This window comes from Diadema setosum, chromosome 12, assembly GCF_964275005.1.
Source record: "Diadema setosum chromosome 12, eeDiaSeto1, whole genome shotgun sequence".
Classification (NCBI taxonomy): domain Eukaryota; kingdom Metazoa; phylum Echinodermata; class Echinoidea; order Diadematoida; family Diadematidae; genus Diadema; species Diadema setosum.
The window spans coordinates 32,176,582-32,201,386 of NC_092696.1; the positions used below are offsets into that span (position 1 = coordinate 32,176,582).

Sequence of the window (24,805 nt, forward strand, 5' to 3'; positions counted from 1 at the left end):
ACCACACCATTCTTGGGGAACCCTGTGTATACAGAGACGGATAAATAAATGGCTGTGGAACAGAGATCGATGAATCTTAGTTATCTGTGAGTCTACGTCGTTTATGAGAATATGTCATTTGGCGACGAGGTAAACAGCAAATCTTTTATGAGGACTTGTGATCACATTTTTTGTGTCTTCTTAGCCTTGCTTTCATATGCACGCCACGATCCGCGTATCAGTCCCACCCACTGACATTTATGTTTGTGCCTAAGCCACTCGGATGATACGGCCATGGATAGCTGCACCAGCTTACCTGCTTTTCCTCCTTTCGATCCAGAACTCGACCGCGCAGATGTCGCATCACGATGGAAGAAATGGCTTGCTCGCCTTGAAAATTTTTTCGTAGCATTCGGGTTACCAGTGATTCCCGCAAACGTGCCCTTCTCCCCCACTATGCGGGCGAAAAGGTCTACGATATCTTTGACGCTGAGAAGCCTCCTGCTCCCACCCCGAGCACAACCGCAAGTGCTTCAACCACATCTTCCACAAGTTCAGCTGCCCCACCACCAGACCCTGCCACCACGTATGCAGGCACTGTTGACACTCTTACCTCATACTTTTCTCCAAAGAGAAGTGTTCAGATGGAGCAGTATATCTTCCGTTCCTGCACTCAAGCTTCCGGGCAGCCATTGGAGGCATACGTTACCCAACTACGGCAACTCGCTCAGTCCTGCTCGTTCGCTGAACCGGAGCAAGAAATCCTCTCCCAGCTAATACAGCATTGCTCTTCACAACGCCTTCGTCGAAAGGCCCTGCACGAACCTGATAAATCTTTGAGTGACATTATCACCATGGGTCGCTTGCTTGAACAGTCTGAGGCTCAGGCAAAGGAAATGGAAAGGCCAAAACAGACTTCCGCTGTGCTCGGTGTGAAAACAACCGCGTATCGCAAGCCCTACAGGGGCCAAAGACCGTCAGCTGGCCATACCTGATGGAAATCTTCACAAGACTTGTGGCCACTGCGGAGGTCACTATCCACATGAGGGCACATGCTCTGCAGCAGGCAAACGCTGCAACTATTGCTCGAAACTCAATCACTTTGAAAAAGTTTGTCGATCTAAGGCTCGCGTAATGAAAGGAGCTAAAGCAGCTGTGATAAAGGAAATGACCCATGACAATGATGCACCTCCCTCTGGTACCACCTCCAGTGATGATGATGTTCCTGATTACTGTTTTCCAGTCTCCCGTGAACAATCGGTGTCTGCTGTTTGCCCAGTTGTTACCCTCACCATCAGTGACATACCAGTTAAATTCCTGCTCGACACCGGTGCATCTGTGAACATTTAAGATGAGGACACGTACCACAAATTAGGGAAGCTCCCATTGTCACACCAGCCCACACCACCCTTATTCCCCTATGGTGGTTCAACCCCCCTCCCAGTTCTTGGTCGCTGCTGCCTTGATACTGAGTTGCCCGATCACCGCATTACATCAATAGACTTTCACATTGTTTCTGGCTCCCACGGCTGTCTCATCGGTTTTGCCACTGCCAAATCCCTGGATCTCTTGCACCTTGTCCGTGCCTTGCCTGACTGGCGACAAGCCTATCCCCAGCTCTCCCAAGGAATAGGCAAACTGAAAGGGAAGACTTTTCAATTGCATATTGACAAGAGCGTGAAGCCAGTCGCGATAACCAATCGCCGTACACCATTCCATCTGAGGAGTCAGGTGGAAGATGAGCTCCGCAACCTACTGAAGGACATCATCGAGCGTGTTGAAGGGGAGCCGACTCCCTGGGTATCACCTATCGTTACACCTCCGAAAAAGGACGGCTCTATTCGGTTATGTGTGGACATGCGTGAACCCAACAAGGCTATTCAGCGTGAATGCCATAGCCTACCCAATACTGAGGAACTCATACATGATCTCAATGGAGCTGTGATTTTCAGCAAGGTTGACCTGAAGGCAGGCTATCATCAGCTTGAGCTCGCAAAGGAATCCCGGTACATCACCACCTTTGCTACACATGCAGGACTCTTTCGCTACAAACGCCTGAATTTTGGCATCAGTTCAGCTAGCGAAATCTTCCAGAAAGCAATCCATGATGTAATACGCGATGTTAAAGGGGCAACGAACATCAGTGATGACATCATCTGTTTTGGCTGTGGTTCATATGGCAAAGCTGACCACGATCGAGCTGTCAATGAAACACTATCAAAACTCCAAGATGCTGGACTCACTGTCAATTGGCAGAAGTGTGAGTTTGGCGTCACCCGTGTTGAGTTTTTCGGCCTCGTCTTCTCTGCTCAAGGTATCTCGCCTGATCCCAAGAAGGTCGCAGCAATTCATGACGCTGCCCCACCAACGGACGCCTCACAAGTTTGTAGCCTCCTTGGAATGCTAAACTACAGTAGCAGATTCATCCAGGACTTCGCTACCATAAGTGAGCCCTTGCGCAGACTCACTTTGAAGGATGCTCCATGGTCATGGGGTCCGGAACAACAGCTCGCGTTCCAAACGCTCAAGGACCGCCTCACCGATACTTCCATGCGTCGCATATTATGATCCACATACCCCCATCAAGATCTTCACCGATGCCAGCCCTGTAGGTTTGGGGGCAATCCTCACTCGGGATGATCAAGTTGTCGCCTATGCCAGCCGAGCGTTGAGCAACGTGGAATCGCGGTACAGCCAAACTGAACGCGAGGCCCTGGCCGTGGTTTAGTCCTGTGAACACTTCGACATGTATCTTCGTGGGGCGCCATCATTCACTGTGGTCACTGACCACAAGCCCCTTGTCACGATATGGGACAAGCCACGCCCACCACTGCGCATCAAACGTTGGGGCTTACGCCTCCAGCCATACAAGTTGACCATCGAATATCAGCCTGGTCGCGACAATCCCGCTGATTACGTGTCCCGACACCCAGTCATGCACACAACCACTTCGATCGCTGAGATTGCGACTGTCGCAGAGCAATATGTCCACTTCATCGCGTCGACTCCAAAAGCGCTGTCTTAATCCGCAATTGTCGATGCATCAAAGGAAGATTGCACACTCGCTAAAGCAATGGAATTTGTGCAGTCCAGGAAATGGCACGAAATTTCGCAGATCGATGATCCTAGCATCGATATTCGAGAGTTACACGAATTCAAAAATGTGAAGGATGAATTGACCATTCATAGTGCGGGTGCTTGCTCCGAGGATCACTGATCGCGTTATTTCGCTCGCTCACGAGGGCCACCAAGGGATCTGTCGCACTAAAGCCCTCTTGCGCTCAAAAAGAAAAAAAAAAAGGTGAATAACAGATTCACACTAATAGAAGCTATTTGAGTGTAAAAGGTTACAAGTATCAAGTATACTGGTGTATACATGTGTGTTATAAATCCATTAAGTAGTTTGGTATATGTAATAAGCCAATATATTGTAAAGTATATTAAAAGGTTGTTTTTTTTTTTAATATTACCTCCATTTATTTGATGTTTTGATATTCAACTTCGGCAATAACATTGGTTATTTTTAAAACTTTCTTCATTTTGGAGATAGTCAATGTATGTCATAGATGCAAACAAACAAAACAAAATATACCATATAAGCTATGATGTGTTACATTCATGCACATGATGTTCAGTTATAAGGAGAAAGTAAAAAAGTGTAACATTGTGGTTCAAATTGAAAGTGAGTGAGACACCTATTCAGTTTTACACAGGCACCCATTTTATTTTATGTTGTTAGAGAGAAAAAAAAAATTCATGGTTATATAGTATTGTAGGGAAAAGGAATTCATAATACACATGTATTTCTATGATTAGAGGTATAATGGTTTTTATCTAAAAGTGGGGAGGGATGTAGTATCCTGGAGTTTACTCATACTCACTCATGTGTAATTGTTGTATAGCGCCATCTACCGGCGGGAAATAACAGACCTGTACTGCTGATTGCTATGCATGTTATTCTGGCTGCACTGTGCAGCTAGCTACCGCTTGTATAACAACATTGTATAAATGCCACACCGTTCATGGGGAACCCTGTGTATACAGAGACGGATAAATAAATGGCTGTGGAACAGAGATCGATGAATCTTAGTTATCTGTGAGTCTACGTCATTTATGAGAATACGTCAGCAACTACAAACTGGGTCTCCCACGGAGGCCTGAAGATCCATGCCTATCGGACAATCTCGTACAAACAGACGCAAGGCTGCAATATTGTGAAAGGAGATTGAAGAGGGATCCCCAGCTCCATCAAAGATACACCGCATGTCCCCCGACAAAAATTACAATGGAACCCTCCGCAACAATAACTTGAAAAATAGTGAATCAATCCAAATACATTTTCAGCACCATCGGTGCCACATTTTCAGAAGTTGGGGGGGGGGGGGGGAGGGCCCCACTTCCGTGTTTCATGACAAGCACAAAAAAAAAAAAAGGACCTTAGCGCAACTTCTGGTGCCACTTCCCGGTTTCTTCAGCTGACAAACAAAAACAAACAAACAAACAAACAAATAAAGATCTCCAGCGCAAAAACAAAGCCTTACCACTCTCACACTTCCAACGTTTCTATCTACAGTTTTTTTCTTTCTCATGCCACTTATGCACTTCCAGGGTAAAAAAAAAAAAAAGGTGGGGGGGGGGGGGGGAAGGCTGCGTCCCTTACCAATAAGTTTCAAGTTGTAGGGCCTACTAAGTATTTCCTATCATTTTTGTGCAATTTGATTATACATATGTCTGGACTATGAGATACACATTACGTATCTACATTACTATGGATACAGAAGTACATTTACAGTACCTTTAGCAATACAGTGGACTCCCATTATAATGAAGTCCTCGGGACCGGCAATTTTCTTTCGTTATATTGAAATTTTGTTATAACCAAACAAATAAACAATAAAAAACATGGAGCATAAATGGTTGCAGTCCAAATTTTTACTTCGTTATAACCGAATATTGTTATAACTGTGTTTGTTATAACGAGAGTGAACTGTACACCGTCTTGCACATATCGTCATGGGGCTTGCAGCACCACAGACGCTTGAGCTGAAACAGTGCTCCATACAATGTCCCAACTCCCAATCAGGAAGTAACAAGGGGAGATTTCAAGAAAAAGGGCAGCCATCTTACAAAGCGAAATAACTACATGTAGTAGATACAATGAAATTGAGTCTGTTTACTCCACTCCATTTTTGTTATCAGTTGGTCTCCAAGTGGAATTCATACACTAAATTAATCAATACTTTACACTCTACAACATGGTAACACTGCACTTTCATTCTCCTTTAAGCCGTTGAAGACTACATCGGAGTACACTCGGACAGCAGCAGTCTATGGGACATGCGTGTTATAAAGTCAGCTCATCCTCAGAGGATGAACAGTACAATGATCAGCTGATATCCTGATTTAACACTGGATAAAGTCCACTTGGGCTTCTTAATTCCACTGACATCAACTGCCACTGGGATCCTGCAGCCGTTTTATCGTCGCGTCCACGACGTCGTTTACCTCAAGGTGTTTCTGGATAGCCACGATAACGCTCTTCCTTTTCCCGCGGATCGCCTGGTTACTGCTGCTCATATCCTGAAAACAGTCATGGCAGGAACAACAAAAAAAGAGAAGAAGAAAAAAAAGACTACTAGATCAGTTTTTCAATGGCTCATGAGCAAAAACTGACAACGGTGTGTCCAGTTGCAGGATTTTTTGCATAAGATTTTTCACATATGATGTTTAATACACTGTATTAAACTGACATCACTACATTCCCCTTTTTGCCCCCCCCCCCCACCATATTGCACAAGATATGTGTAGGCACACTGTACCATATGTCCCCCCCCCCCAAAAAAAAAAAAAAAAAAAAAAATACAACAGGACCCTACGCAATGATAACTTTAAAAATAAATTGTGAATCAATCCAAATACAATTTCAGGGTATGAAACTATAACACATTGTTCACATCTTACAGAAAACCCCATCTGATTTGCTTCAGTTGTCAAAGAGAAATGAGGATTTTTGTAGAGCATGTCAGGAACCCCTTCCCTCCAAGCTCTGTCCATTGAGTTTACACATTATTATGCAGTTCAAAGAGCATCCAAGAGTTAAACTTGGAAGAATCAGACCTATGGCATACTTTACAATGATTCCACATTCCTCTGTGACCACTTAAACAAATTGACTGGGTTTTTCTGCAAAATAGAGCTAAGATGATATATTTTAAGACCCTGAAGTAGCATTTAGACAGTTAAATCATATTGGGAGTTATCAATGCAAAATCCCATTGTAACTTTTTTGGGGACATACTGTATACTAAATATGCAACTACGCATTGTGTCAATAATGAGTTAAACATACAGAGGGCAACATAGTAGATGGCATGGTTAACATAAAAAACAATGTATTGCAACTGATTGACAAATTGCCTTGCATCGATGTAAATAAGCACTGAATTGATCAGTGTTTTAGTAGTAGCCATGATAAAAATCATGGGCGTACATACTCGAGCGGGATTCGAACCCACGACCTCCTGATCACCGGACAGGCGTCATCTCCACTAGACCACCGAGCTTTAGGTTGTGGGTTCGAATCCCGCTCGAGTATGTACGCCCATGATTTTTATCATGGCTACTACTAAACACTGATCAATTAAATCTGAATTTCATGAATGTGAAAAAAACAATGTACTTGATTATTGATTGTTGCTTTTTTCCCCCTGTACTTTATTCAGGTTTTTTTCAAGTCCAAGCAATGAGTAGATTACTACAGTGTAGTACCAAGCCTGCTCAGGCATGGCTGTGTGTTTCCGAGCAACAGGAAGATCATGGTGATACAGTTTGGATTAAGGGGATTAGATAATCTCTCTTTCACTGACAATTAGTTCCCACAATCAGCAGAGGAAGCACAGAAAGGATTAATAGTAACTTGTGAGCTGTGGTTGGTGAAGGTTTATTGCAGTGGTTGGTGAAGGTTCATCTAATCTATCTAATTAGGACGGACTAACAGATTTTAGCCTTGATTCCTTCCCCCCCCCCCCCCCCCCACATGCTGTCCACCTGTAAGAACCTTTAACATATTTTGCGCCACTGACACTGGACAGTGTGCACAGTGCTTAAGGGGTTTCTTGTGCCTATCAGCACTCAAAGCACACACAGGGTTACCAAGAGTTTTACACCTCCCCCAATACTGCCTCACCAAATTTGAAAAGAAAAGGAGGAAAACAGCAGGCTAAAGTCTGACAAATTGGTTCACTTTTTACACCAAACAGAAAACACACTGGGTATACATTCAATCCTTTTGGAGAACTTCTTTCAACAGAAATAAACAACAAAGCAATAACAAAGAAAAACATGTATCAATGGTAATCATCTACCAATATCAGTCCCACTACAGGTGTGCATACTTACCAAAGAGTCTAGTCTTTCTATCAGCCTGACATACTCCTCGTGACAGGTAGCTAGCCTCTTGTCCAGTCTTGATAAAGAGTCTTTCTCCTGGTCCTTCTGAAGGTAGCCCTACAGTTATGGATACAGTTGAACAAATTGCTCAGTTGACACTTGGGCAGGTACAGGTGTAATTATAATAGTCAACAACTGTTAAAATGAAGTCCTCGGTACTAGAGTTTTCTTTCCTTATTTTGAAATTCCATTACGACTGAACAGTAGAGTATAAAGATATAAAGATAATATTTGGTCCTAAACCGTCACTTCATTGTAACAAGAATTTCATTATATCCATGTTCATCATAATAGAAGTACAGTCAACCTTGTTTAAGTTTACCTCGCATATGTCGAATAATCACCGAAGTCAAAGGTCAACTTCTCTTCTCTTTGTATTTCATTGATTTTAACCCCTCATAAGTCATAAAATTCCTCTAAAAAGTCGAAGCTATTTCACTTCAGTTCAAATAAATTTGACTTAAGCAAGGTTGACTGTATGCTGTAATTGGATTTGAGAACTGCATGTACGGAAGGAAACAGGACATACAGTCAAACCTGTCTATGGTGGCCACCTAAGGGAAACAATAAAAGTGGTCACTATAGACAGGTGACCACTATAGACAGATCAGTGGTCATTTTGAATTTTAACACTTGCATTGTATAAAAGCATAAAGTACTGCATGTTATTCTTAGTATTAAAAAAACACACAAAAAAAACCCAAACACACAAACAGCAAATACGTTTGGATGAGTAGCTATAGTTGGTATCAGAATTTTTTTATACAGTTTACTTCATTTTAAATCTTCTTTTAGCCTACTTCTGTTCTTTTGATGGGACTCGGTAGAATTCACGCAATGAGCATAAAAGCTAACATATTCATGGCTGATTTAACGGTTCAGCATAACTTCTGTGGCTGCTAATGTAGTTAGTTATTCACCACGAGATTACAAAATGATTGGCTGCTGGCTGCGTTAGGTAGGTGACTGCTATAAAAAGGGCCTATAGTACAGCAATTTCATGTGGGGGGGGGGGTTCAGTGGCTGATAAAGCAGGTGGTCACTATAGACAGGTGGGCGCTAAGACAGGTTTGACTGCAACATTTACCTGTTGAACACCATCCACCTCCTCTTTGATTTCTGTCTGCCGCTCGGTCACAGCTTCCGACTTCTTCTCCACCTCAACGATCGCCTTGTAGTTCTCATCTTCCTCTGGATTGGTCTGTTTTGGATGATAAACGTGACTTTCATGTAAATACTGCACACACAAATCTAATACTGGATGCAATGAGATCACATAACACTCTCCATTATATAGAAGCATAATAGTTGTTTGAGGAAAAAAAAAACCACAACAACAAAAAAAGATTATCATCATTTGAAAGCAAAAAAACACTTAGGATTAAATACTCATCTGGCATGTGTTGCTGATCTTTTGTTTGTTTGTGGTATACAAGTACATTGCATAGGATGGAAGGCTTAAAAAAGGAAATTTTTATTGATTTGACTGATGAACTACACGGTTGTTGAATAAAACATGAGAAATTCCAAATGGACCATAATGCCATTTGTTATTCCTGCTTACTTTTTTGCCAATAAGCATCAGCTTACTCCCCTGCTTCAGTCCAGCAGCGTTCAGTGTCTGCTCTGGATCCTGCAAATGTTTACCTTGGAAGAAAAAGAGTCCAAAAATCATTCCATGCAAAAAAAAAAAAAAAAAATAGCAACACACAAACACACAAACAAACAAAAATCCTGTCATAGAATTTAGCTCAACAACACAACTTTAAAAGACCCATGATTTACAAGCAAAGTGTCTGGTGTGTTGTATCTTAGTGATTTTTCTATTTTGTTTGGCAATCTAATCATCATTGTATATACAGGGAATCAGATTTATAAGAGGAGTTTACATTATAGACTATTATCCTTATCAATTACAAAAAGCACGAAAAAAAAAAAAATCATGGCAAAAGGCTATTCTCAGAATATTTTACCTTTCTTAACGCGTTGAGGATGAGTCAGGAGAATACTCGGGCAGGTGTCTATGGGAAATGCATGTTTAATATAGCAAAATCAGTCTGTCCTCAATGGGTTAAAGGAATGTTTTGTTTGTTTTTACCTGGTACTGTACAATTGTAACACAGGTGTAAATCAGTTAAAGAGGAAAATGCAGTCCAAAAATAAGTTAGTTTAATTTAAAAAAAGAGTAAAATCTTACGAGTTCAACAATAAAATTTGACTGAAATCGGATGAAAAATATGCAAGTTATGAAATTTTGAAGTTATGCTATTTTTCTGCAAAACAGTTCTTGTACAGTGGATATGAATACAAATGCAAATGAGTGAGGTGAACATGTCATGACCTAACAATTTTCCATTGATCATGTACACCAAAAAAAAAAAAAAAAGGGGGAAAAAATGATGAAAATTCAATGTTTCTGTCATCGAAGTCTGAAATGATATAACTTCAGAATAGTGATTAAAGATAAATCAGGATTTGAGCCTTGGGCTTAACTGCGTTTAAATGAAAAACTGGAAATGTCAAAATTTTATGTACAAACTATAAATGACAAGTTGTGAGGGGATGACATGCTCACTTTGCCATTTGCATATCCACTATAACTGTTTCCTCAAAAATTAGCGAAACTTCAAAATGTCATAGCTGCCTTATTTTTCATCCAATTTCTATCAACATTTTACCCTTGAACTCATAATATTTTACTCTTTCTTATCAGACTAACTTATGTTTGGACTGGATTTCCATAAGGTCATTCATTAGAAGGTACATCGTAACATCATGCCCTACAGCTGTATGTGTGGCTTTTCCATCTTACCCCTGTGAATCAACTTTTGTCCTCCAGTGGGCACTCCTGTGAGCTCTTCCAGTCTCTGGGATAATTGTCTCACCACAGTGGTTAATGGCAGCTCCACATTGTATTTGTCTGGCCCTATAAAAAAAAAAATGTTGAGCACAAGGGCGAGGTTGGGGAGTGCATTAAAAAACAACAATAATAACAAAACACATAAACAAACAATATTCAGGAAATAAAGAATTACAGCCTTGGGTAGATTTCTAGAACTATAAAGGTCTGAAAGTCGTCATTAACTAAATAGCAGTCCATTTATACAATGAAACTTAAAGGGTGTGTACAGTTCTGGTCGAGGTGAGGATTTAGCTTTTAATGTTTTGTGAGATATTCAGAAACCACTTTATGAGATGTCAAAGAGCATGCAGTTCTAAGGGGTATCAAAAGTTTATTCGATGAAAATCTTTATCCAAAAACAAGGTGAAACAAAAAGATCCTAATAAAGTTGTGGCATGTCGCCTTTTACTATTAGCACTTTTTTGGATATCTCAGCCGTTTGAAAACCAATTTTCATCAAATAAATGTCGAATCTTTCTTAATATTACATGCTCTTTCATATTTCATAAAGGCTTTTCATTATCTCACTTAGGGATGTTCAAAACACAAATCCCCACCTCAACCAGTACTGTACAGTCCCTTTAAAAAAAGGCAAACTGAAACACTGTGACAAAGTGTCAACAAAGATATCAACAAAACACATCATACTGCCCTTTCTGATATACAATGTATCTAATCCACACTAATCTACTGCCATGAAGTATTAAAAGTCATATTCAAATGTAATTATACACAGCCCAGTCGCTGTATAGCGACACAGCGTCTGGTCGGGCTAATTCAAATGTGAATTGTACATTTGTTATTAAGTGTTATTACTGTTAATCGCACACTGTTGTTAAATCGGTCGTAAAATAGTCATTATTTAAAATAAATGACCCATGTAGAATTTATGCATACCTTCTACTTTTGTTCTGCTTTCTTGTGAGCCCCTGCCCTGGGCCTGGCCCTAGCCCCTAAACCCCTACTTAAACTCATGGAGTCATGCATTCTTTCGTGAGGCTGGCATGTCATCATCCTTGTTCATTGTGATTTGTTATACATTTTGAAAACACTCCTATTCCTTATCTCAATCACTACAAATTCTGAAATTTTGCAGTCAGTCAGTCAGTCAGTGTAATCGAGACTCAGGGCGGACTCACACTGTGCGATTTTTACTGCGATTTACCCTTTGCGATGTCGCACGACGAGAAATCGCACAGTGTGACGATGTCTGCGATACGACAACCGGCGATTTGGGGCTATCGCAGGGATCGCAGCCCCATCGCAGAACTTTGAACATGTTCAAAATTCTGCGACAATCGCTTGCGACGATGATCGAATACTTTCAGTGAAGCAAGGTGGTAGAAGACGTCCTAATCAAGATTTGGCTTGATGTGCTTCCTTCATTCCACATTTGTTCACCGATCTGCCTCAACATGACGACGAAGATGAAATTAGGAGGGAGTTCTACAACGACTTAGAATGTAATCGTGAGTAATTCTACCATGAATATGGGCTTGTCGCGTCCATCGCAGTTGTTTGGTCCATACGTAGTCCCATGTATAGAGTTTGACCGAGGGCAGATTAAACAGTCTGTGGGTTGGTTAAAATTTTGTGTGCGTACCGCCGGACCGGTACTGTGCATAGCCTTGGCCCTTGGACTAACTTGTTAAGTCAAAAGTGTTTGATCTAACGTTAATGTTTAAATTATACTAGACATAAGCCCTACTGAGTATACTATAAACTAGACCCATATCTAGCCATGCCTAAATACGTGTGTGGGCCTAGAAGTGGTTCAACTTCTCTAGGCCTACTACTAGCGTTAGGCTTAACGCTAGATCTACATTGTACATGATACGTGTTCCAGTCGAATTTCAATAAATCGACATAAATTTACAGGATATAGATTTACTACTACTACTACTAACGTTTGTACTAACTATGCTCCTGGTCTGGACAGGCCCTAGATCTAAGTCTAGACCATATTGGCTTAGTATTGCACTGCCACTGGATCGACTGACGTGGACGTGAACACTAACGTTAACACATAAACAGCTAAGTAAAGTTAGGGCCTCTGGTTAAACGTTAGTAATTATAGATTCTATGTGATTTCTGTCTAACTTTGAAAAAGAGTACTAGTAACGTTAGGGCCTAACGTTAGTAATTATAGATTCTATGTGATTTCTGTCTAACTTTGAAAAAGAGTAGAACCATCTAGGCCTACTGTTCACTAGTAACCTAAGCAACAGTTAGAGAGATCCAGCTAATTTTTTTACACGTTGATAGGAAAGGATATTGATCTTGAAAGTCTAATTGCTAGCCCACTAACGTTAAGATGTAACTGATAAGATCTCTAGAAATCTACATTCTTAAGTCTTTAATAGGCCTGATAGATTAACTAGTCTGTCTAGACTAGAGCTAACTACACGCAGCCGCTGTCGCAAAGCGACTGCTGTGCTATGCACAGCTGTCTGGTCAGGCTAGTTAAGACTGTAACTGTTCTGTGACCAGCCCCAACACACAGGACAGTAAACTGTGTACACGGAGCGTACCTGGGGTTAGTCTAGACCCTAAGCACTAGATCTAATAAAGGACTAGGCAGTAGCAGTCATAGCATGCACTAACGTTGACACTACTCGCAGTCAGCAGGCTTCTTCTTCTTTAGTTTTAGACCCGTTCTACATCATTTAACGATAGTAATGTTTCTACTCCCTTATAGCTTACGGTGATCTACCGTAAGGTAAGGGTACTAACGTTAGATGGGTCTACATTTTTTTCCCCAAAAAATGTGCTTGTGGATTTCAAAATCATACGGTAGGCCTACTCTGGTTAAGCTAGTGATGACTACAGATATACAGTGTAGTGACTGTAGATTATTACTTGGGCCTAGGCACCTACTGGATCTAGATTGTCAGTAGCTGTGCTAGCCTTTCCTGCCCTGGGCTTCGACCTTGGTGGTCTAGAACCGTAGGCTTACATTTTGTATTAAACGATTAGAGGAATTAGTTAGAACTCTAGGCGTTTAATAGACCTACACTGTGAGATCCATTGCTATACAGTAACAAGCAGTATGAATCCAGATCCTAGACAAAAAAATAAACAATATGTACGCAGGAGTTTAATGACATTTAAAAAAAACAAAAAATCTGTGACGGCTCTCGGATCCTCCAAAACATTTTTTTTTTGAGAGTAGACATAGGGTCTAGTCTCATGGAAATTGCCTAACTAGGGCAGGAGTATAGCACTCTAGATTTTTAAGAATAAGGCCTAAATGGAGCTGAGGTAACTTTGATTGATCAATTGTTCTTGGAGATTTGTACGGAAATTGTAGTCTAGAATTGTAGAAACACACACCCACACAATTGCAATGCAGTGAAGTGACCCTCTCTACATGTAGGTAACTAGGTGATTAACATTTTATCCATGTTTGTCAATGCGAGTTTTTATGTGATGATCAATCATGCACTCCAAACTGAAAGTTGTTACTGTATGAGGCTGTAACATGTTCATGCCCAGGTCTGCAGACTAGTGCTACAAAGCATTTGATTATCTGGTACGGTAGAGCGTCATTTGTTAGTGTGTCGATAATAAACACAGCCTTGTCGTTGCTGCCTCAGCAAGTCACAAACGTGCTGTGCACAGCACTTGGTAAGGCTATAGTATACAGTATACACTGTAGTCCCGGTATACATGTCATACTCTCTGTAAACTTTAATTGCCCTTTAATTTCATAACAAAGTATATCAAAATGAACTCTCGGTCTGAAATCATCAAAGACCCTGCCCCAATCTGTAGGTGTACAAATTGTACTTGCAGTTTGATTGCAGAATATAAACATCATTCAAGGGCAATCATGAATTATCCAAAATTGCAGACTGTAGGAAACAAATGCTGTATACGTCATATGTGTTACTCATGTATATTGACATACTTGTACTAAATACACTATATGTAATGCATAGTGTAATTTGGTTTAGCTTTCAGGCCCTAAGCCCTTAGAGCATCTAGTTAATGACTGAAATAATTATGATTATGATATATGAATTCATGAAGCACTTATGTACAGGCCTCTATGATGTTATTTTGAGTTACATTGTACATGCAAGTGCTTCTGCTATTTCCAAAGATCAACAATGGTGAATAGTTGAATAAATTTGTGTATCACTATATGTTTTTGTTAACTCTATTCATTCCCCAATGTTGTCCTTTTTACCCAAATGGTAAATTTAGAGTCTACTGTAATTATCACAAATGCCTAAAAATATTTGTCCCTTTGTGTCACCCTAAACAGGTCTGAATAAGAATAAAATCTCTAAGGAATTCATACACAAGCTTGTCACAATGTTGAAAAGGAAGAGCAGAAAAGGAGCAGCTGGCAACCAGTTGTCCTGCAGAAGTAAATGAATCCCTCTCTTACCTGCAATTTCTGAGGACAAACATGCCAAGAGGATCACTTACCAATTTTGGAGACTGAGGTACAGTATATGTGTTAGAAGACAAAATAAACACTTTTTCATACTTTCCAAAATTTTTATGTGACTGCATGTGTGAATACATCAGTTTCTTTTTCTTTCTATGGTGGCTTGACAATTAAAAAAAAAAAACACTAAGTTGAGAGAAAGAAAGAAATTATTTCAAAAAGTGTAATTTAATTGTCTTTTACAGTATTTTGAAGAAAATAAAAATTTCATTCATGCTAGCCTAAAAGTAATGAATAGTTTATTCATAGAACTTCTAATACAGTTCATTGTTAGCAATTTCTAGAAATTAATGAAAACATCTTTCTGAAAGAATGAATCAATTGTAAGACATATGAGAAATGCATCTCTCTTCATCATTCTAATTCAATACAATAATAATTTTGTATGTATTCATGTTTGTGTGGTTTTTTTTTTTCTTTTTCTTTTTCTCCTATTTACTAGGAATTACAAGATGATAAAGACTCTACCAGTAAGGCGTCAAAGGATGAAATGCTACACATAAGACGATGGATAAGGAGCAGGAGAAGGAGATGCAGGACCTGTCAAAGCAAAACCTAAGAAGATAAGGAGGAGTCAAGAAGCAAAGGAAACCAAAATTGTATTAGCAGTAGGTACCCTGCTGATACACTAATGGAAAATGTTTGCTTTACCCCTCAAATAGAGGGAAAGAAAAACAAAAACATGTTTGTTTTTGTTTTTCTCTCTCCAGACAAGTGCAACGTATTTATGTATTTGGGGTGTACCTGAAAATCCCAAATTTGATTTACATACTTCAAAGAACATTGTTGAGTTGGCTTTATTCACAGAATTATCATCCAGGGATACTTCTTTTTGTCAGGGGGTTCAGATCTAAGATCACTGTCGAAATTTGCTGATTTCAAGTTATCACATCAACAAGGATTATTCAGGTGTAAGTTCTCTAAGTATAAAATAAGAACATGCCACATTGTTCTTTTACTTTCTCAAGAAAAATAAAATTCCACAGTCAATTCCATGGTCGAGGAACTTCATAAAAACTCAACTCGATAACTCAACTGTGGTTGTCAGTTGCTAATGTATGTAGTTCAAGTGCTGTAAACACTGTGAGCAAATGGGCGGAAAGTTGGAGGCATCCTAAACTACAAACATTTTCTTCACAGGGAACCTTATGCATTTTTGTAACAATTAATATTTCCCCTGTTTTCTCCCTTTTGCTCTCTCTTTTTTGTGTGTTTGTTTAGCCCTTGTCATGCAGTTCACCTCAACACTTACACCTGTAACTGCAAGATCGATGTGGGATGACATTGCTGTCTCTCTGGGACTCACTGGAAATAAAATGTGACTTTTCAAAGCAGGAAAATGGCAGCTACTACAGCAGGCAGACCTGAAGGTGGAACTTGAAGAAACTGACATATTGACTTACTATATTCTTTCATTCATGTTGGACCATCAGTGCAAGTTTCCATGAATTTTACATGGGTTTGATGTTAACTTACAATGGTTTTATTTCAACTACAAACACAGCTACTCTCAAAAAAGTGAAATTTACATGCAATCACTGTGAGTCATTTTTTTTTTCTGAAATGCCAACAAACAGCTGAAGAATTTCAATGTGCAAGGTTTTGTCATGATTTTAAAGCGATTATGCACTGTTACTCCTGCAATGCACTTTCAGTTTCTCTTTAAAATTTATCCTGCAACTTTAAATCAAGTACAACAAATGTACCATGTTTTATTTGTATCACTGAAAAACTGGAGAGGGAAAAAACTCCTCTAGATTTTGTTTGATTTGTGAGGGCCATTACAATGTTCAGAGACAATAGCAACACTCTTTCCACTACTGTTTAGAATTGTATGTTTTGTGCAACTTTACATTAAACTCAACATGTGTCACAAACACATTTTTAATGGCTTGAAAACTGGGGAAGAAAGCTGTTCTCAAAGCCGTTACATAATTTTGAGGGCAATTAGTGCTGTTACCACGGCAACACACTTTGCAGTGAGTTGAACATGTAAGCAAAACTTCTTTTGAATCGATGGAAAACTTCAGAAGTTCAAGAGATGTTTTACCTTGAAGTTGTTGTACATGACTTGTACTGTTGCAAAAGTGGTAGTGACATGACATCATATTTCTTCGTCACTCACAAGACTTCGCAGAGTAAAAACACCTTAGGCCTATGTGGAAGTGAGAGCTTATTGTAAGTTTTCTAATATTAGTTTAACTTGACCATTGAACAGTTTTGTAAACTTATTAATCACCCTAATAACGCCAGTCTACATCAACAAGGCTTTAATCATTGCACAATGATGAAATTGCACAGTGTGTTTTCATTGCCCTTGTCTTCTAAGCGTATTAAAATGTGAGTCTGACAATGATACATGTATTGCCAGAAATGTTTGAACTAGAAAAATGGAGAATGGCACATGTATCATTGCAATAAGTTGTACTATAGCTGTCAACAAGAAACCATGTTACTGTGCAATTCTGAATTTAGAGTAATGTGAATGCAGCAGACAGCGCTGAGTTGGCTATTTTTTCCCTAGGCAGTCATATATATGCTGCCGTATAAGTGCTGCATAGTATATTAATCATACATATTTTAACTACTGATCTCCCCCCCCCCCCTGCACAAAATCATGTTTGTTTGTTTGCTTGTTTTTTATCATACCTCTATCTGTATCGATGGATAACATTTATTACTGGACTCAACATCTGAGAGTTTGAGTCAGCAAATTACTGTTATAGTTGTTTTTGCTACATTGTGGGCTACAATTTGCCACTTACCCTTATCATTCAAAGCAATTCAATGTCCATTCATTTGTATCTTCCTGATTTGATATTGGTAACACAATTGTATATTTCTTGCTTATAAGTCAATTCCGGAAAGTATAATGTGTAACCAAAAATACATTTCTCTAGCCTTTAACCTTTTATCTTTTTTACTTCCACACATTTTAACCAGCACATCTTCTTCTTATAAATAATGTCTAAGGTAGGCACCAACACAGAGACTCCAACCCCAAGCACCTTCTCATCTGGAGATTCTCCCGCCTGAAACCCCTACCAAACGGGAGACTCCAAGTTGATGTGTGCGAAGCGCGAAGTTCCTAGGGTTCTAGATGCTCTCTGGTGCGATCTAAGGCTTATTTTTTCAACATACGATAGCAATAAGTAAGAAATCCTTTCCAACGGGAGACACAGAGCCAGGGCGGGAGAAATTAAATCTCAAACGGGAGAACGGGAGATTTTGCAAAAATGGGTTTTCGGCGGGAGATCTCCCGTCGAAGGCGGGAGATCTCCCGTCGAAAACGGGAGAGTTGGAGTCTCTGCCAACATAATCTGGGATGGACAGAAAATGGACAGTGTTGAAGATGAGATCTCCTGTAATGATATTACATTATTAAGGTATACAATTGACAGGGTTTACACACAGTTGGAATTTCAATTCAAATGGCTGCTTTGCCACAGTATTTTGCAGTGTATGCAGTGTCTGATTAATCTGGATTAGGACCAGTAGCACATTTAGTGCATCTCCAAGCACCCCTTCGGAAGCTGGTATGATCATTTCATTTTGGCATTTTCCAAAATACACTGTATGTTCACAGAAACTCTAACTGTAAACATTGCTTGTAGAGTATGTTAGATTGCAGCAATTTGCTCTCTGAGGTTTGTTTGTTTGTTTGTTTGTTTTTGCAACATTATTTGGGAAATTGTAGTGGCATAGGTAGTTGTCGCGTGCAAATTGTAATGATAACTCGTTGAGCTGAACTTCTTGTAGATGTTCAAGTTGACTGAATCTCGTATTCATTGTTTATGTGGAAAAGAAATGGAAGTTGATGTGTTTGGTCACTTTGTGTGATACTATTAAGAACTATGACATCCATACTAGAGTATGTATATGTGAATTGTACAGCACAATTATGATATTGCTTTTCCTACTAGTTTTGCATTTTTTTGCCTTTTTTGACGGTACAATTGTATTGAACTAATTGAAGCATACAGCTGTAGTCATGTTATGTAAAGACAAACCAACAACTTGTACTGCTTTGTACCATCTTCTCTTTTTCTTTTTTGATGATGGAAATAAATAAACTATTGAATTGACTTTAATTGTGATCAATTAATTTATATTGTATATCTAATTTAATGACTTGAATATTATCTTTATTCTTGTCACGTTTTTATTTGTGAATCAATATATATTGTAAATAAGTGTGATTCCCTTACATCTGGATGGTAATATTACATACACAAAACAAGAGTAAATTTTTCAAGGGCCAACCAGAAAAATATGTCAGCACAATATTTTATGTGCTTGAGAAACCACAATGTTAGAATTCCACTATCAAAGCCATAGAAAAGCATTCAGAGAATACAGACCTCCGCCAAGCAGTACATTTTCACCCTTACTGTGATTTCTACCCATTGTTATAATTACATAAATATGCATAATATGCTGTAAATGATCAAGAATCCTACAACCACCCCACCCTCCCCCCCCCCCCCCAAAAAGGGGGGGGGGACTTTGATGCAGGCAGTGATCCAAATTGAAACCAAAATATGGCATTTCATTTTTCTGTCATTATTAACTTTATTTCTTAGAATAGACAGTGTTATTTGATTCATATCTAGTAATTTCTGTAGTTACTTTAGAGTCAAACCAAAAGAAAAAAAAGCAAGTTTGAACGTACATGTACTTTACAAACCAACGTCGCAAAAAAAAAATAAAATAATAATAATGAAATACAAACATTCACGAGTGACTTCATTCATGGTTACCGTTCTTTATGATGAACAGGTGCCATAATGTACGATGTACGCATGCGCACGGTGTAAATCGTAGGCCACAAATCGCACAGTGTGCGGTATACATCGCAGCACCTGCGACAGAGTGCAACAGGCTGCGATATCGCACATTATCGCAGCGCAGCGCATCGCAGTAAAAATCGCACAGTGTGAGTCCGCCTTCACTATCGGTCCCCTCTCGTTCCACGTGTGCGGGTCTCCACTACTGTATGTGTCTACTATGTGCAAAGTCTATGGAGGTTGAATGAAGTCCCCGGCTGCGTTTTTTTTTTTTTTAAGACGGCACAGATTGGGGCACGGCGCGTGTTAAACGTAAGGAAAAAACGTTGGGTTAGGGTTGGGGTAACGGTAACTATACACAGCCCAGTCGCTGTACATGGTACGTCGCGACATAGCGTAACAGTGTCTGGTCGGGCTAGGGTAACGGTTAAGCCTAAGGTTTGATGGTTAGGATTAGGATTAGGGTTAGGTTTAGGGATAGGGTCCCCAATAGATTTTCAGTGTCCCCAATCTGCGCCGTCTAAAAAAAACACGCTCCCCGGCTATGGCGGTGAATGGTGTGGGGACCTATTTCGCGATAAGTAGAACACTACTCGAGTAATGCCAGACTCTATATGAAAATCATCCGGAGGCAAGTGTGTGCCCACAAAAGTTCCTATAGATGGGACTAACACAAGTCACTTTAGCTCGCGATCTTTGTTATCAATCAACTCTGAAAGCTAAACAAGTTGGCCAAGGTAGAGTCTAGTGAAGAGAAAGGAAGAAAAGAATATTCACAAGTATCGAACTATCACAATTATAGCCATACCATGAGAGACAGACAGCCGTACAACTTCGTTTTCCTCGCTTTCCATGTCCAACTCATACCATACCATGCTGTCACGGTATATTCTACAGCACAGTTGACGGAATGCCGTCCTAGTCTGATCACCGAACTTTTAGTTCGGTGGTCCTGATGTTATCTGTGGTCCTGATCCGTCCTCTCAACTCTTACGCACGCACACACGGGACCAAGGTAAGCATGGATATTTAGACCGATTCGAGTTCGTTGAGGGCAGCAGACAATTTGTGGAGAGGGCGTCACCCCCTGTGGGTGTCAAGCACAGATATAATTCTGTGGTGTCAAGCTCTTTCGGGCTCACACGGGTAAATAATTCCCCATAGAGACGTGTGTTAAAATTCAAATTTCAAAAAATTCTGTAAAATAGCCGGGAGAAATGAGGTGTTTCATCTTCACTAACCTGAATAAGTGAGATATTACCTTTCATCCATCAGATTGCCAGGGTGGGTTGTTCTGCTCTACTGGGGCCCGTTGCATAAAACTCCAACCGGATTTTTTTCCGGTTGAAATCACAAAATTCCGGTTGGAAGCTCCCAACCAGAGTTTTTATGCAACGGATTTTACATTCTTAGATTAGCAACCTTAAAAAATTCAGGTTGGGCAAATCCCAACCGGACTTTTCTAAGGTTGCAAAAAAGGTTTTATGCAACGGGACCCAGGGGTCCGCAAAGCCAGACTACGAGTTCTTGTCACTCAAAAAATCACCTATTTTCCGTACACGTACCCAATGAAATATAGTCCCCTCAAATTCCATCAGAAAAGCTTTCATCTTTCAACCAAAATGCAGTTTGTAGAGGAATTCATACTCAATATCTACAGCTTTTCAGTTTTTTGCCAAACTACATCATTGATTTTTAATTAATTTTTTTCTTCATTTATTTTGGTATCTTTGGTACGAATTTGTGAAGGGGTCTGGGACAGTCCATTTTATTTACAGGTGTGAGCCCTTTCGGCCTCTCTCCTTAGTGGAGTAGTGATATGAAGTCAAACACACAAACAGGGGGATTCCTGGGTCAATAAACTTTCGTGCAATGTATAGCTCTGCACAATCTGTTTTGTGTAGGCTGAGCTACAGCGTGTTGTGTGAGTGGGGGCAAATTTGAATGCCTGGAACCTCAGAGCCTTTTAAAAATGGCGGCCAGTCATAGCGACGATGGGAATGTGCGGGGAGGAAAAAAGGGGAAGGAAAGTACCGAAATGGAAAGGAAGATGGCTATCTGTTGGAGAAAGGATGGGAAAACTAATAAAGAAATTGCAAAACTTCTTGGAAGGAGTGTCAGATGGGTGTAACGTTGGTGCAATAGAAATCCTGGACTTGGACAGAAAACCAGGAGACGGTCAGATAGGCCCTGTAAACTTGGTCAGGCGGATAAACCACTAATTACAGCAATGATGAAAGAGAAACAATTTTCAGTAGGAAAGTGCTGTCAAATGTAAATTAAGACTGACTTACTATTGAAAAATCATTGAAAGTAAATATAAGCAATAAATCTTTCAAAAATTCAAATCAGGAGATGAGTAATAACATGATGAAGATTTTTCTGCGTCCAAGGGTGACAATACTTCTGACACACGGTATATGCTTCCATCACCATCATGACCATCTAAATAGTCCAGTCAATCTAACGCTTTTTAGGGGGTAACCCACCACTAATTGCAACAGTAGGAATTTCACTGCATTGCAAGTCGCTGAGGCCTCCTGAACACCATACTAAAAGTCCAAAAAAATCCAGTGGGGCAAAATAGTAAAATTTGCATAATATGCAAATTAGCACCTGTAATGAGAGAAAATGGACAGATCTCAGCTTCCCGTTATCCAATTTTAAAGATCTAAATGTATAAACTTATGTTTTATAGGTCAATGAACACGATGGATGCCTTTCGAATTGGTCGTACAAAAATAATTTACATAAAATGCAAATTAGCGGTAATTGTAAGAGTACATTCATAACAACAGTACTCACATTGGCATAAGGCACGTTTTGCGTATGGGGACGCGGGGTTGAGGGGGTATCTTTGGGTGCCTCCCAATGGGCCGCTTTAAATGTGCACCCCTTTTTACTATAATAAGTATTGTAAAGCAATGTCTCCTGCATTGATTACATTGCATTTCTTGGAAACAAAAATACCCTTGCTATAAGGCACGATCGAATTTTGACAGCATGTACGATTGGAACATATAATATTCGCGTTATATGATATTGTATGTTTTCTATATTGCCAGGAGGATAAAGGGCATTTTGGGGGCACGCGCCACAGGATCGCCCTTCAATGAGCACCCTCTTTAATGTGTAGATCTTGTAAAGCAAATCTTCTTCTATCATTTTCATGACTTTCCATTTATATAAGAGTGTATTTGCTGTATTGCCAGACCTACTTTTAAAACCATCCACGCTAGAACAACTGTATTTGCGTTGCTAATATCCGTATTTTGTAATAAAGGGCGTGAGCGTAGGTGTAAATTTAGGCACCTCCCCAGAGATTACCTTTGAATGTTCACCTTTTAGACAATGTAGTTATTGTAGAGCAATGTTTCCTCTATGGATTAGTTGCATTTTTTGGAAACAAATGTGCCTTTGCTATACGGCACGATGGAATTTCGAAAACATGTACGTTTGGAACATAATATATTCGCGTTATATAATTTTATATGTTTTCTATACTTGCCGTGAGGGTGGAGCATTTTTTGGCACATCCCCCAAGGTTGCCGTTTAATGTGCACCCTCTTCACTATATAGATCCTGTAAAGTTAAGTCTCTTCTATCATTTCCATTTCTTGTCATCGATGAAAATTGTATTTGCTGTATTGCCGGGACTACTTTTACAACCGTTCACATTAGAACAACTGTATTAACGTTGCTAATATCTGTGTTTTGTAATAAGGGGGCGTGAGCGCAGGTGTGAATCTGGACACTTCCCAAGGAATTCCTTTTGAATGTTCACCCTCTTGACAATTGTACAGCAATGTCTCCTCTATTAATTACTTGTATTTCTTGGAAACAAAAGTGCCTTTGCTATACGGCACGATGGAATTTTGAAAAGATGTACGTTGGGAACATATATATATTCGCGTTATATGATATTATATGTTTCTATATTGCCGTGAGCGTGGAGTATTTTTTGGCATATCACCGTATAGATCTTGTAAAGTTAAGCCTCTTCTATCATGTCCATGACTTTTCATTGATAAAAAGTGTATTTGCTGTACTGCCGGGACTATATTTTAAAACCGTCCACGCTAGAACAACGGTGTTTGAGTTGCTAATATCTGTGTTTAGTATCAAGGAGAAGTGGGCGTAGGTGTAACTTTGGACCATTCCCAAGGGATTGCCTTTTAACATTCACCCTTTTGACAATATGGATAAGATTGTAGAGCGATGTCTCCTCTATGAACTACAATGCATTTTTTAAAACAAAAGTGCCCTTGATGTACAGCACGATCGAAGTTTGAAAACATGTACGTATGGAACATAATTATAGTATATTCGCGTTAATGATATTCAATGTTTTCTATATTGCCATGAGAGTGATGTACTTTGGGGCACATCCCACAGGATTGGCATTTAATGTGCATCCTCTCACTGGATAGATATTGTGAAGCAATGCTTCTTCTATCATTCCCACGACATTCATTGATATAAAAGTGTGTAGCTGTATTGCCGGAACTACTTCTAAAACCATGCACGCAAGAGCGTCGGTATTTGCGTTCATAGTATCCGTGTGCTGTCATTACGGGGCTTGAGCGGAGGTGTAACTTTGGACACTTCCCAAGGGATTGCTTGTGAATGTTCACCCTTTTGACAATATGGTAAATATAGAGCAATTTTTCTTCTTGTTATTATATTGCATTTTTTGAAAACAAAAGGACAATTTTTGTACAACTGTAACGACTATGTGAAGGCATGGAAAATTGGAACATATTCGTGCTATATTATTATGGTAGTGCATGTTTCCTATATTGCCCTGGGGATTGGATGATTTTGAACGCATTCCACTCGGTTGCCTTTGAATGTGTACCCCTTTGACTATATGAAGAGTTTGTTTGCAAAAACCGATAAGTCCATATTTGCCAAATGGAGATATTTGCGATTAAAGGTCAAGAAAAATAAAGAGAATAATAAGATTTTTTTTTTGCTTCTTTTGACCATAACTTCAAAAATATACCTTTATTATGTAGTGACCAATATATCATTTAAAATGTATTATTTTGTACTTTATGACAGAGATCGTACTTCAAAATCTTCAAAAATGGACTTATCGGTTTTTGCAAACAAACCCTTCATATGAATATTGTAAAGCAGTGTCTCTACCACACAAAAATCATGAAAAGTAAAGTGTTTTTATTTACCACCCGGCAAAACTACTTTCTACATGCATGTACACCTGAG

At 39.6% G+C, this 24,805-nt stretch overlaps 1 protein-coding gene across 1 annotated transcript; it reads right to left on the reverse strand.

Annotated features, from left to right (window-relative positions):
• Positions 1 to 4,693: 4,693 nt before the first annotated feature.
• Positions 4,694 to 20,466, reverse strand: LOC140236094 (BAG family molecular chaperone regulator 1-like). The gene is made up of 6 exons (XM_072316065.1): positions 20,385 to 20,466; positions 10,241 to 10,354; positions 8,993 to 9,075; positions 8,516 to 8,629; positions 7,378 to 7,485; positions 4,694 to 5,559 (listed from the first exon to the last, which is right to left on the reverse strand). The coding sequence occupies exons 1-6, from the start codon at positions 20,449 to 20,451 to the stop codon at positions 5,428 to 5,430; spliced, it is 618 nt and encodes a 205-aa protein (XP_072172166.1). The 5' UTR covers positions 20,452 to 20,466; the 3' UTR covers positions 4,694 to 5,427.
• Positions 20,467 to 24,805: the final 4,339 nt, after the last annotated feature.

Excerpts from the sequence above, each read along its gene's own strand:
- LOC140236094 (XM_072316065.1), bottom strand. The coding sequence starts at position 20,451 with ATGGTATGGTATGAGTTGGACATGGAAAGCGAGGAAAACGAAGTTGTA. Across the intron at positions 10,355-20,384 it reads ACGGCTGTCTGTCTCTCATG|GGCCAGACAAATACAATGTG; the intron begins GTATGGCTATAA and ends TTTTTTTTATAG. Across the intron at positions 7,486-8,515 it reads AGGTGGATGGTGTTCAACAG|GGCTACCTTCAGAAGGACCA; the intron begins GTAAATGTTGCA and ends CCATAACTGTAG.